At 42.4% G+C, this 14,486-nt stretch overlaps 2 protein-coding genes across 6 annotated transcripts in view; one reads left to right on the top strand and one right to left on the bottom strand.

Moving 5' to 3' along the window:
• Window positions 1–589: 589 nt before the first annotated feature.
• nr0b1 (nuclear receptor subfamily 0, group B, member 1) lies at window positions 590–2,373 on the top strand. Its single transcript, XM_086144547.1, has 2 exons — window positions 590–1,387; window positions 1,739–2,373. Exons 1-2 carry the CDS (start codon window positions 730–732, stop codon window positions 1,978–1,980), a joined length of 900 nt encoding a protein of 299 aa, XP_086000673.1. The 5' UTR covers window positions 590–729; the 3' UTR covers window positions 1,981–2,373.
• A 5,460-nt stretch (window positions 2,374–7,833) lies between these two features.
• The window catches only part of il1rapl1a (interleukin 1 receptor accessory protein-like 1a), a 173,386-nt gene continuing 166,733 nt past the window's right edge, over window positions 7,834–14,486 (bottom strand). For 3 of the 5 annotated variants that reach the window (XM_086145062.1, XM_086145064.1, XM_086145063.1), the window contains exons 10-12: window positions 11,702–11,872; window positions 10,824–10,868; window positions 9,456–10,309 (exon numbers count right to left, since the gene is read on the bottom strand). In XM_086145062.1, coding sequence (XP_086001188.1) covers window positions 9,588–10,309; window positions 10,824–10,868; window positions 11,702–11,872 — 938 coding nt within the window. In that variant the 3' untranslated portion in view covers window positions 9,456–9,587. Of the gene's footprint in view, window positions 10,310–10,823; window positions 10,869–11,701; window positions 11,873–14,486 lie in introns of all 5 variants that reach the window. The other 2 variants (XM_086145067.1, XM_086145065.1) reach the window with 2 other exon arrangements.

Here is a 14,486-nt window from a genome sequence, read left to right as displayed (position 1 = left end):
ATTCACCTGCTCCTGTTTTCACGGTTAAATCAATATCAGTGTGTCCGAGTCAAGGTTGGAGGCCGGCCTTCACGACTCGGCTCTTCCTGCTTCTTTCTCATAGAAATCATATAAATTGTGCCTAAAATAATTAAGCCTTCAGATCTGTCAGTGGCCGATATTTTTCCCCCAGCTTCTGCCTGATAAACAGCACTGCCGGAGAGTCAAGGTAAAGCTGAGAATAGAACCGGGCTCTGGTTCTTTGTGTGTGTGTGTGTGTGTGTGTGTGTGTGTGTGTGTGTGTGTGTGTGTGTGTGTGTGTGTTTTCTTGGCTGTACCCCTCCTCATTCTCTCTCAAAATTAGGGGCGGTCGTTATATGTTTGTGAACTTTATTCAATTTATGAGGAAGGGGTGGGGGTGCAGGAAATACATGAAAGGTTGAGTGGAATTGTTGTCTGTCGTGTCTGAGGATTTGTGAAGCGCGTCTGGTGGAGAGGAGAAGGAGGAGGAGGAGGAAGAGGAGGCGCGTTTGCAGAGGAGGGAATAAGCGGCGGGTCTGTAAAAAAAAAAAAAAAAAAAAAAAGAAAAAAATCCCGCTGAAAGCACAGGGACAGACAGGAGCTAATATAAACGCGGTGCCCTTCGCTCAGGGCTATCAAGGCGCAAAATAAACAGCGCTCCTCCGCACTGATCTCCGGCGCTTCAAAGAGACACCGGGACGCCGCGCTCCGGCTCCTGCAGCCGCGGCCATGGCCTCGCTGGACGGCTGCCGATGCCGGGGTGCTAGCGGCCGCAGCAGCAGCATCCTCTACAGTATTTTAAAAAGTGACAGCCTGGCGACTACCCCCGAGGAGCAGCAGCAGCAGCAGCAGCAGCAGCAGCCGGCTCAGCAGCAGCAGCAGCAAACGCTGCACAACTTGCTGCACAGGAGCGGTTCCGCCGCGGCGCCCGCCCCCCAGCAGGAGCCCCGGCAGCATGCGTGTTCCTGCGGCGCAACGCGGCGCCGCGGCGTGCTGCGGGCCCCGCAGGTGACGTGCAAAGCCGCCTCGGCCATCCTGGTGAAGACGCTGCGGTTCGTGAAAAACGTGCCGTGCTTTCGCGAACTGCCGGAGGACGATCAGCTGGTGCTGATCCGCAGCGGCTGGGCGCCGCTGCTCGTTCTCGGACTGGCGCAGGACCGGGTGGACTTTGAGACGACGGAGACCGTGGAGCCCAGCATGCTGCAGCGCATCCTCACCGGGGTGCCGGACAGGCAGAGCGAAGTTCCGGCCGGACAGAGCAGATCGACGGCCGGGGTCTCAGTTGTGGATATCGAGGGGATCAGAGCCTTCCTGAAGAAGTGCTGGAGCGCGGACATCAGCACCAAGGAGTACGCGTACCTGAAAGGAGCGGTGCTCTTTAACCCAGGTCAGAGTTACTGCGCCAAACTTGGTGCGCACAGGTGGCGTCCCAGTGGTATCTGAGTTGAAAAGGGTGCCTTTCTGCCATTCACCTGTTTGTTGTTCAAAACATATTTTGAAAACAAAACAAACAACAAAAAATGGCTTTTAAAAAGCCGAATGAGGATAAATGTGTTTTGCTTGGTAAAAGATAGTCTTTTCATTTAGTTTTGTTATGTCTGGCTCGTCTCTTCCCACAGATACCGCTGGGCTTTGTTGATGTTAAACCACTGTATTGCTGAACGGAAGTTTTCGTCCCCACTCATCTATTTGTAGTTTTTAACCCGCCCCCTCCCCACTCCACATGTCTCTCCTCCAGATCTGGAGGGGTTGCGGTGCCTCCACTATATCCAGTCCCTGCGTCGGGAGGCGCACCAGGCCCTGAACGAGCACGTCCGGCTGATCCACCGCGAAGACACGACGCGCTTCGCCAAACTGCTGATCGCTCTGTCCATGCTGAGGGCCATCAGCCCGTCGGTGGTCGCCCAACTCTTCTTCAGACCCATCATCGGAAGCGTCAACATCGAGGAGGTGTTGATGGAGATGTTCTACGGGAAGTAATTCTGCGGGACTGGACGGAATTACTGCAAGATCTTAATGGATAGGAAGGCAGATTAGGAGGAGACAGACTGAACTTTATTTCTACTGAAGGTCTTGAAGGACTGGGAAGGATGGATGGAGACGAGGATTCTGTGTGTGTGTGTGTGTGTGTGTGTGTGTGTGTGTGTGTGTGTGTGTGTGTGTGTGTGTGTGTGTGTGTGTGTGTGTTAATGTGGGGTTTTGTGTGGAAGAGTGAAAGAGAGACAGTGAAGGGAGGTGAATCATGATAGAGGAAAATAATATAAAGGAGTGGCTGTATTCATAGCATAACTTATTTGTTTTTATATAAACTATTTTTCTAAAATAAAAATTACTCTCTCAATTGTTTTAACTTGCTGCCATGTGTTTGTGATATCAGCTCCGTCATCACTGACACACTTTGTGTGTGACCTAGAAAGCAACATGCAGATGGCCTCAGCTGGAATTCACTGATAAGTCAATTCCCACAAAACTGACACACGTTATCTGGAAACATTTGGGTCACTCTGATCAAACACAGTCTTTATTTGTCGCTTTGAAAATATATGATTATTTCTTTTTATAACAGAGATTCAAGTTCAGGTTACTCACTCGAGTTGTCACATTGTAGGGGAGAGGTCTCAGCATCGGTGAGGTGCCATGTAAGATCAGCAGGGTGAAACAGACAGACACAAACCGTGCAGGGGCAGCCGAGATGTTTTAAGTGTTCTTCCTCATTCTGAGGGTGGGATCGGGCAGGAATACCTGGATGAAGAAGACAAAGCTCAAGGCATCATCATACAGCAGCATCATTCTATCAATGGCTGATATGACAAAACAGCAGGAGTGTGACCACAAAGGAGCTTTTTTTTCCTGCGGTTCATGAAAAGTGAACCATCATTTGTTTTTATTATCAGCTGAAACATTTTTATTAAACTTCTACGAATGACTTATACTTCACGGGAAATGTGAGACCTGTATCATATTCAGAAGTTTGTGTCTACAGTGTAACTATTTATCTTATTTGTGTGAGATCTAATTTTGGGGACGGGGGGTTTGACAAGGGGAATTCATTTTTTTTCAATTATATATTATCAGAACAGGACATTTTCTCAACTAAATTCCCCTCCCTAAAAATATTTTGCAAGATGTGTATAATTCATGAAATCAATGCCTACTAATAATTCTGTTTTATCTTGCACCCCCACGAAAAAAACAAACAAAAGCAAACAAATGTGCTGACAAATGCTTATCTTTCTGATCCTATTTGTTTCATATTGTTATTATGTATTTTACTTATATTTATCATTTTGATTTGTAATTTTTGTATCAAAAACCAAAGAAAGACATGGTCTTAAACTTCATGGAAAGGTTGAAAAAAAATATAGTTTTTGCGGAAAATATGATGATGATAACAATAATAAAAATAACAATGATAATATTATTATTAATAATAATAATAATAGTAATAATCTCTCAGGGAGTCTCTGGATTTACCTGTTGTTTGTATATGTTGGCTAATAATTATGGATCAGTGGATGTCTTTTAAATTTCCAAAGCAGAAGCTTCTCAGAGCCTCTCCCTATTGAAACAATCACAATTATATGTGAGAAAAGTTTTGCGTAATTATTTGAAACGTTGGCTCAGGGAATATAAAATGATTGTTTTATTCATGTTTAACAATGAAGAAATTGCACTGAACGAAAAGGGGGGAAAAACAATGACAAGACACTGATTAGATATACAGTAAGTAGACGTCACTGTGATGGAGTGATAACTCTCTAGCGCCCTCTAGTGGTCAGATACGAAACTACAGGTAAAAGGACTGCACACAAGAGCCACAGACAACGTTTCACACACGCCTCAGTGGACTTTACTCAAAAGATATGCTTATTCCAGACTCTCATCTAAGTGTTCACTCTCAACGGGTCCTATTTTCTCTCCAATTAAGTCCTTAATTGCTCTGGGTAATAAAGAGTCTATTAATCCTGTGTCTGCTAATAAAACTCCAGCTGTCTGCCAGTAGCTGCCAACATTCAATGGTAGCAGCTCTACTTGTGTTCAACAACATGCTGTGTGTGGGTGTAGCTCCTATACACAACTAGGACCCCCTGCCTCTCGTTACATTTCCTTTTTTCTTTTTGACAAGAAAGAATCTACGATCACAGTGCCGTCGCTACCTGTAAATCACAAAGCGTTGAATCATGTGATGCCTGAGTTGACAGTCAGATGATTTGCTTTGTAGCTACTTCATTTAGTTTCAAATCTTTGATAGCTTGTCGCGCCCACCACCAGCCTCCTTTTAAAATTTTAAGTGTCACGTTATTGTAGATGTTTTTTTCCCCCCCACAAATCAGTTTCTTTGGTTACCTTTTGAATCCCTGACTTTTTTTTTTTCCAAATATATCAAAAATAAATACATGGATGCATGAGAATGTTTTGACTAAATCTGTCTGATCAAACCATCATACAGCAGGGATGACTTAAATTGTTTGAAAATATTCCTTGTTTAGTTAATGAAAAGGTATTTTCGGACATGAAGCATTTAGAGCCGAATATTTGTTGTGCTGCTTACTGGGCCAATTTGCACTCAAATGTGTTATTGCACCACCACTGTTCTACTGCACTGCTCATATTTATAATAATGTTAACACTATTCCTATCAGCACATATCTAAATGCACTGCGGACAGCAAAATAGGAATTTCACTGTGCAGGGAAACACATCTCTACACTGTACATGTGAAAATTGTCACGAGTCACTGGGGCGGACTCGAGCAGGGAACCACACTTCAGAGCAGAAATGGGTGGTTGAAAGCGCTTTTATTGGGTTGGCATGGCGGGACGGGTTGCAGACGGCACTGCAGAGGCTGGGTCTCACCGGGACGGGTTGCAGACGGGACAGGATGCAGGGTCTCACCGGGACGGGTTGCAGACGGGACAGGATGCAGGGTCTCACCGGGACGGGTTGCAGACGGGACAGGATGCAGGGTCTCACCGGGACGGGTTGCAGACGGGACAGGATGCAGGGTCTCACCGGGACGGGTTGCAGACGGGACAGGATGCAGGGTCTCACCGGGACGGGTTGCAGACGGGACAGGATGCAGGGTCTCACCGGGACGGGTTGCAGACGGGACAGGATGCAGGGTCTCACCAGGACGGGTTGCAGACGGGACAGGATGCAGGGTTGCAGACGAGACGGGTTGCAGACGGGACAGGACGGGTTGCAGACGGGACGGGCCCCAGGAAGGGTGGCAGACTGGACGGGTTGCGGGAGGGGACAGAGGTCACACCGGCCGACTGGGTCCGGTCATAATGAGGGAGGGGACAGAGGTCACACCTGGGGTCCGGTCGTGGCAAGGAATGGGGTCCGGTCGTGGCAAGGGCTCTGCAAGCCACAATGGCAGGGATGGGGTCCGGTCGTGGCAAGGGCTCTGCGGGCCACAATCCCCCGGCCCAGGCAGAGCGTGCCGCTGCCCTTTATAGGGATCTTGATTAGCGGCATCTGCTGCAGCTGGCGCCGATTACAATGGGGATCAGGTGTGAACCCTGACAAAAATAAATGCTTTGAATCTTAAATGCAAACATTTCCAAGCTAGATAGATTTGGGTCTGTTCAATCCATTTATTTGCCTTTGGCCAAACAACTTACTTTTCTTCAGGGAAGAACACGATTGTCTTACTTGTCATTGCTCTAGATTTGGATTGAGAACTGTCTCTAGGGGCCTCCACCACTTTTAAATACAATGTTCTGTCAGCCAGTGTATTATGAAAATATTAGACAGCCCCTCCCTCTCCCCCTCATCTCCCCATCACACACATACATACACATATGACAACCTGCTGTACTTGTGCTTTTATTGGCTTTTTGTCCATTTATTTGCTTGTTTGTTTTTCGAAAGTAACACTTTTTGGCAATTACATGGTTATTCTCCCACTAGTGGCTTTTCTGACCTGCACTGGGCTGATCCAGTGAGAATTGGCACTCTGAGACAAAAAAAAAATGTGATTCCCCCCAGCTATGAGGTTTGTTAATTTCATTACATGTCATTTATCGGTTTATGCCACATTGCAAATGTTGGGACAGAGTGTGTATTGTGTGTACCCCGCTGGGGTCTATAATCTATAATCTATAATCATTCTTCCAACAATGTTGACCAGTTTGCTGGTTCTCTTCTCCCATGGTTTTATTTCAGATTTGGCTGGATTTGTGAGTGTCATTCAAATTTCTTACGCAAAGGCATTGGCTACAGGTTTATAAATGTATTGGAGTTGCATTGCAAGGTCACAACCTTTTCATTAATTAAGCTTATAACAAGGTGGTAACCAATGTCGAGCGGCAAGCACTTTTAAAGATACCCTTAGAAACGGTAGAGAATAAATGTTAATGATAGATTTTTAAAGGGCTTGACACATTGAGCATATGACATGGAAGTAAGGTGTCTATTCATTCACATGACCGTTATGGTTGAAACACATTTACAAAGGGAGTCGACCACCAAACATTCAGCACGACACATCTTGGTGTGAAAGGGAATGACAGGACTTGATTGGATCGCCTACATGAACTCCAGAGCTACACGGGCTAAGTTTCCATTTCCTGTAACTGTGCACACTTCCCCATCGCCAGGAAGGTGCCGCCATAACATAACAAAACAAAAACTCTTGGTCACACCCTGCTTGCTGTGCACTCACAACTGGAAATCTGTGCTCGTGGTACGCCTGGGATTCACAAAAAGAGGTCTTTCTTAATTAATGTAATTATTCACTCATTGCTCCAACTAGCACACAGGGTCAACCTCAGCCTAATACTCTAAATGCCATTAAAGTTGAGTATTTAGTTGTGTGCCAATGGTATTGCTAAAATGAATATCATATTTAAAGCCTTCCTTTGTTTCTCAGCTTTACCTCAATGTTTCCCCATCTCATCCTTGTGTTTCAGTTGTTATCCTCCTGGGACCTGTGCTTCCTGTTTGCATGTATATCACCGGTCAATCATCAACTGTACTTGCATGTGACGTGAAACCACAGTAGAGGGCAGTGTTTGGCAGGACTGGAGTTCTGATGCGTCTCCAAGCGAAAGTCAGCTTGTTAAAAGGTTTTTGTGAAATCAAAATTGTTTTCATTCATTCCAGTACATATTTATGGTTTATCTTTGTTTGACGACCATGTGTCTGTCTGACTGTAATCACAGTGTGTGAGCAATGAGCTCCCTCAGCCGGTACTGAACCAGAACAACAACAATTCGGTCATATGACCACATTTTAAACGTCCAGATTCCCATCATAAGCTTGGGTACTGGATGTGGAACCTGACCTTTTCCTCACTGCATGAAAACTGATTAGCTTGCCAGTGCTCTACTGACTAGTCTTCTTTTTGGGAGGAAGAGAATCCCGGGGGAAAGAATAGGCTTTGAAACTCAAACTCCCATAATGCACCTGGATAATAAACGATTACGGTCTTGATTATAACATCCACGTTGTAGATGCTAAACACCCAACTGTCTCCTTGGAGGTTCGTCCAGATGAGTTTGAATTTAAATTGAAATGTATTTAACTTGACTTTAGTGATAGAAGGAATTAGGAAGAGAAAAAGGTTGGACACAAACACAAGCTGCTTCAAGGCTCTTCGATATGAAACTAGTCGCTACTTGGCGACTGTAGGAACAGTCCAGTTCCACAATGTTTGAGGCCTTTCCATCACTAGTTGGAGATAAAGGAGGATTGTTCAGTTTCCCTAAGTAAGCTCTGAGCAGCGCTGATTCCGATTTACAAATTCGCTGCACCCATAAGCTCCGGTGTTATCAGCATACTGCGGCGATGCTGACAGCAGTTGTTGACAAAAGGGAAACATCCAGACAAAATCAATGTTTTTAATGTGCAGTGAGAAAGTAAGGGCAACTGATAATGATTGTGTTTCTATAAAGATAGACATTTCTTTCCATGTGAAAACTGTGTTTATATATTTATATAAATATCTATATTATATATAGAATACATATCTATTTGCTATGCATACTCAAAAAATCACACCTTCAAATATATCTTAAAAGTCTTTCAAAACACAAACGTATTCTTTTCTTCCTTAAACATGAACTATTCCATATGAACCAATGCAAAAAATCAGAATGGGAGTAACATTATGCTGGGGAAAAAACAAAAAAACAAAAACAAAAACAAAAAAAAACCCAAACAAAAAACAAAAACCAAAAAATTCAAAAACAAAAACAACAACGATAAAACCAAACCAAAAAACAAACCAAAAACAAACAAAAGTCAAAAAACAAAAACCAAAGAAAAAAAACAAAAACAAAAACAAAAACAAAAACAAACAAAAAAGACAAAGAACAAAAAACAAAAAAAAACATACCATCCATAATGCTTTACTTTTGAATCAGAAAAAACAGACATTTTTTCATGTTGGATTAAAAAGCCACCATAATCTCTGAACGAACCAGGTTCCACGTTGCAAGTGTACAAAACCAGCAGAACACATACACAAATCCTCTTCTGGTGGTAGATGAAATGCAAATAAGTATGACTTCTTCTCAAGCAACCTCTTTTCTGTTATAAAAATAGAATTCTTTTAAAATAATCTACAGATTTCTTTTTAAGGTGAGGCATTTCACTATCGCTCTAAAACAGCAAGGCTGTTTGTTTCAATAGAAAATATGAAGCTTTTGTGGGAGACCCGCCAATCTATTGGTCTCTCTGATTAGAGTGGACTAGCTCTGTCCCAAACCACTCTGCTTTCTCAGCCCCACAAGACGATATATTTCTGCCAACTTCTCCTTATCTTTGCATATTCTATTATTTTTTTTTCAAAAGAGAATGTCCTTTTAAAAGTAGATACACCTTATACAGGTTAAAAAAAGTCTCAGCTCTTAGAAGCTGCTGAAATGTCCAAGCAATTCTAAAAAGTGTTAACATATTTAAACTAGACCGAGACTTAAAAAAACCCCAAACAGATAACACAGTAGAAATACATGGCATACTGGCTTACAAAACGAGCGTGTGAAATGAAAAAGAGAAACTAAAATAAGAAACAATAAAAATATACAACTCTGAAAAAGAAATAAAAGCCAAGTCCTACAATAGAGAATGAAAAAAATGAATGAATAAAATAAAAAAAAAAACAAGTATGAAACAGAAAAACACTGATGCTACAAAGAAATTGAAATATATGTACAAGACCCTGTTCTCCTTTTGTTTGTATCTATGCACATTTCTGTGGATGTTTGTGGGTGTGTCTACAATTGCCATAGCGTGTTGATTTGTTAACGTCGAGTTTTTGCGAGTCCATGTCTCGCGAGTCAATGAAACAGTGTGTTGTTATAATGTTATAAATTTCCTGCGGTTGCACATAGAAAATATCCCCTGTAACAGAGCTGCTGTCCACTTGAAAAAGCAAGGGAAACAGTGTCCAAAAAGCTGCTGTAGCTCCAGGATTTGTTGCCAGTTAACTGTTGGAACTCAGTGGATCCAGAACTTTTTTTTTTTTTTTTTTTGCCATAATCATGAACGTTTGACAATGTCTCTCCCAGTCTGAGACAAGCCCATCCTTTTCTAACTGTGGATGATGTTGTAGCAGCCGGTTCAGCACCTGTTCATCTTTACCAAATGACACTTGAGATGCTGGTTTCTCTGGGCAGCAGAGGGAGCATGGCATTGTTGGCGTGCGCCTCCTCCAGGCTGTGCTCTCGGCTCTTCCCTGGTGGCCTCTGTCCGTTCAGTAGTGTCAGTGGGATGTTGCAGTAGGTGTGCTGGTTCCCTAGAGAGGAGAGAGGTGGCAGGGTCCCTCCTGGCGGTATGTCGTACTCGTAGCTGCGGTAGTAGTGTTTTTGCCTCATGGTGGTGTGGTAGGTGTTGTGGAAAGTGGAGCGCAGTTCGGGGTGGGCGGTGGCCATCGCGGTGGAGGTGGCTGCTGCCATGGAAATGGCGGAGACGGTCTGCAGTTCTCCGAAGGGGCCTTGCTCGCTGACATCCAGCGCTGGCTCGAGGGTGAGCATTGGCTCAGTGCGTCTGAATGGCATCTCATACTGCAGCTGCTTCCAGAACCTTGAGCTGAGCTTGTTGCTCTTGGGGCCGCGCCACTTGATGACAGTGAGGGTTTTGATTGTATGCTTGAGAGCCTCCACTTCCTGGTAGTTCATGATGCCTCGCAGCTCAGCGCATTCGATCAAGATGACCTTGATCTCACCGGTAACTAACATGTTTCGCAGTCGAGTCTCCAGCTCAAAGATGCTCCAGCCCCGTCGCACAACATAGTTGGGTGTCATAACAATGATGAGGCGCTTGCTCTGATCTACACAACGTGCAACATCTTCTATGTAGGCTGCAGGAAACAAAAAAGCAAGGAAGGAACAAACACCCAAAGGCGTAAGGCAACCGAAGTTGTTAAGTTGCTAGAAAACAACACACGATGTTCAACAATGGTTGGACATACAGCATTAGAGACAAAACACAAGACAATGACAGGTTTTATGTTTGATGTTGAGCTGTAGGTTATGATGTTTTCGCACAAATCTTTGTTTTTAGTGTGTAAAATTAGGTACTGATCGAGTATAAGTGTAAGTGCCATTTAGAATCAAAAAAACTTTATTTGTCCCCGAGGGGCAATGGGGGAAACTCTAGATTTAACTCCAGATGTGAAATACCACTCTGTGTATTGTACCCAGTGCTCCAGAGTGGAGATCCACAAAAAGTAATCTTTATATTGAATTATTTAGCAAGAGATCGTTCATATGGCTACTTCTGAAACTGCAGAGAGAACACGACAGCACCACCACCACTCAAAGCATCTCTTTCAAGGAGCAGGTATACAACTGGAAAAGACTGAAGGCAAGTACCTCCAAAGAGTCGTGTGTCATCCTGGTAATGCTCATTGGTGAGACCTAAACATAAACATTTTAACATTCAGGTCACGTGGAGAAGACAGAACAGGCAGTAACACACTCAATCAATCCTAAAAGTGGGAGCATCACTTCTCATTCATCCTCTATTTCCAGATTTGATTAATCACATAACTTGTTCCCCTGATTGGACATTCATCTGCAATGATTTTGCTTGGCGCCTAGGCTGACAGCAATTTTCTTTTGATTAAAGGAAAGAGGAAGCACATTCGGCAAGGCTCAGAGTCACACATTTCCCAATGATGTTTAATTCTGTATGGTCCAACTAGGACGCGTTTGCATTTTATCTGTTCCACATGAGGCCTACAGTACAAACACACAGCATCACTACTAACTAGAGCACACTGTGAACTACTGGCTCAGACAGACCGATAAGCATAGTTTGCACACAGGAGAATATGTTCAGACAGAATTCTCCTGGATTTATAAATTCATGGATGAAAACCAGGGATGATGATAAATGTGTTTATTATATCAGCTCCCACCATGCACCATATATCTATTTTTGTTGACTACAATATGTTAAGATGACTAAAGTCTGTTTTTATCCTCTTACAGCAATTTGAGAGGATATAAAGTAAAAAATTGTAGGTGGCTTAATATCGCCTTTTTCCCCCTTTCCTTAGCTTGACATTTGGGAACTCTTGTTGCCAGTGAGTCTGCCCTCATACCACAAAACACTGCGACACAAGACAGTGACATGTAACATGAAGACAAAGAACATGCAGCAAACCAGTGACATGAAATGACCCCTAAAGCAACTAAAGACCTGTCACCAAACAAGATCCAGTACATCACATAGTCACATTTCTTACTTCCTGTTGGAATGAGGTCGCGATCCGGGATGAAGAGTTTGTAGCCGTAATGTTTCTCCAGTACGTCAGGTAAGATCTCCAGGGCGAAGCGCTCCTCCTCCCTGGTCTCTTGACTCCACTGATCAGGGTCCACTTTGGTGTAGGACAGATATGCATCATAATCTTTATTTTCTGTAAAAGCCAAAGAGGAAAGAGTGTCTGATATAAACATTGAGTTTCAACTTATGATGTTGTCAGAATCTACTCCGTATTCATTTACATTCAAAAACAATAACATTGTACACACACATGATTGTCACCATCTCATTTCAAGACAACTGGTATTGGATTTTATATATTTATATATTAGTTTTGAGACAACATTCACCACAGTTAAAATACGTCACACACAAAATACTTCATCTGCATATGTGGCCTCAAATCCCATCTTGCAAATAATAATAAGAAGAACTGCCTTTATTATTATCTTTAAAAATTATTGGTGAAAATCATTATTTGTTATCACTAAAATCTGAATTTGTTCATAAAATACTGAATTAAGTAGTTTTGGCAAAAAAATAATAACAAATATTGTCATATGGGGACAATGGATGCTCCCCATCCCCCCTCTTTTTCTGGAGGAAGCTCAGTTGAGTCCCTGTCGGTCTACAAAACTAAGAGTTTATAGAAAAAACTGTGTTGCATTCATTTTCTTCCCAAACAACTGAGGAGAATTGTGACCTAGATTCTTAAAAAAAAAAGAAAAAAGCCTCAGTAAAAGTTGTGTAGCGTAACTGAAGTCTCTTACATGTGACGTTTACTTGAAAGGATATAATTTACACCACAGTTTTTCTGAACTGCGTAAACAAGCTAATGAGCATTTCCAATATCCAAACGTGCTCTTGGTTTAAGCTACTTGGTTGCAGGGACATTTGTACTAAAAAAAATGGTTTATGTGATGAACCATGACAATTCTGGTTTTTCAAAGCCTTAATTTATGCCAAACCATTGACATTTATTTGTTTATGCCAAACCATTGACATTTATTTGTGTCACTGATTTGACACTTCAATCACAGTTTATGTGAAATTTTTGGAACCTGCAATAGCTTTCCAAAAGAACTCTCAGCTCAGTAAGACTATTATAATCTTTTTTTAAGAAATACAGTGATACAAACAAGCTATGCCTGACCTTTGTCTTGTAAATGTGTACTTAATACATCAACCATGCATTATAAATCATTGTCCTTCATAAATATCCACTGTCTTTGCGGAAATGGCTCGGACAAAAATCTGAATATTAATGGATGACTGCAATCAAAATGTTTTAGATATTACAAAAGAAAAAAGGTCACTGTCATAAAATTGAAAACTGGCCAAATTCTGGTGTGACCATTTAATACATCTGGTTTCATTTGAGACCAAACCATACATCCATTCATCAGTTCAATACACTTTATCATGCTGCAATAGAAACACCCACTTTTCTTTCTGACGGTTTTTGGCCGAATGGTTTTCCACCCATTCAACTCGAGGAGCAGCGGTGAGGTCAGGCTGTTATGTTGGGTTATATAGGCTGGCTTACAGTCAGAAATCTAAATCATTTCCAGTTTGTTGAGATCAGTGTTCTGCTGAACTGCCAGGTCTAACTTTTATACAGAAGCATTGTGTTGAAAGATAAAAATAACTGAAAACTGAATTTACAATGATGTAAGTCTCCCTTCACCAAAATCAGATTTTACTGTAACTAATAGCACAGGGCATAAAAAACAGGCGTCCAAAAAACAGATCTGTATTACTCAGGACAGGCACAGAAATACCCCAAATCATCATCCAACCAACAAAACCCTACCCATGGTTTTATGGATTCCCACAAGACAATGGGAAGAACTGAAATGCAGAAAATAGAAAATGGGAAAAGAGCAATGCACGTTCATTATTCTCTGTACAAAGTGAAATGTGGGGCAGCCAAGAAGGGAAGAAGGGCTTTTCCTCACGGACTGTTTGAGGAAAACACAGCTTTGAAAACAAAAGGCCTGGGATGCATCAAACAACACTTTCAAATTTGCTACCAACCATACAAATGAACCACCTAGCAGTCCCACCAAAAAATCAAAATTGCTTGAATCACTCTTCCCTGCAGCTATTACTTAATCATGTGAGATGTGAATTTGGAGTTTGCAAAGCAATGTGCCATGGATAATTCATGGCACCTTAGGATCAATGCCCGGGACTGGGAACGAGTTCAGTTTTACGAGTGATAAGAAAGAATGCAGATTCAACACGTAAAGCAAAAAGAGAACACAGTTTAGGACTAACCCTTAAAGGAAGTAAAAGTAAACTTTATTGCTTTCAGAAAATAAAACAATGCACATTGATCTCAGGGAACGTGTGCTCCTATTATGTTGCTCAGAGCAAGAGTCGACCCGGTCCCGAGCGTTCCTCCGCAATCGATAGTGGACGTCATTCCATCAGATTGAGACTGATCTCTTTTTAAATGGGCAACAAATTGAAAATCTTTCTCCTTCCTTATGCAGCAGTAGGAACAGAGAACACACACACACACATACACACACAATCTCATGTATCTCACCAATACACTAACACAGAAAGAGAGCGAGAGCGGGAGAGAGGACTGCAGTGGAGTGGATGTCTGTATCGAGCACAGAGCTTGAAACAGATAAAAACTTTGACATACGAATATGAAATTTGCAGAATGCTATCAAACGGATAATAAAACAAAAATCTTGGCAGACACAATTATTTCAAAATTAAACGGAACAAATGAAATGGAAGTACTGAGTGCT

Source organism: Fistularia commersonii, chromosome 4, assembly GCF_037954325.1.
Source record: "Fistularia commersonii isolate RoL2024-O1a breed Wild chromosome 4, RoL_Fcom_v1.0, whole genome shotgun sequence".
Taxonomy (NCBI): Eukaryota; Metazoa; Chordata; class Actinopteri; order Syngnathiformes; family Fistulariidae; genus Fistularia; species Fistularia commersonii.
Note: the sequence above shows the minus strand (reverse complement) of the source record. Positions and strands in the feature narration are given on the sequence as shown.

Coding starts and splice junctions, on each gene's coding strand:
- nr0b1 (XM_086144547.1), top strand. CDS start 730: ATGGCCTCGCTGGACGGCTGCCGATGCCGGGGTGCTAGCGGCCGCAGC. Junction 1,388..1,738: donor AGCGGTGCTCTTTAACCCAG/GTCAGAGTTACT, acceptor TCTCTCCTCCAG/ATCTGGAGGGGTTGCGGTGC.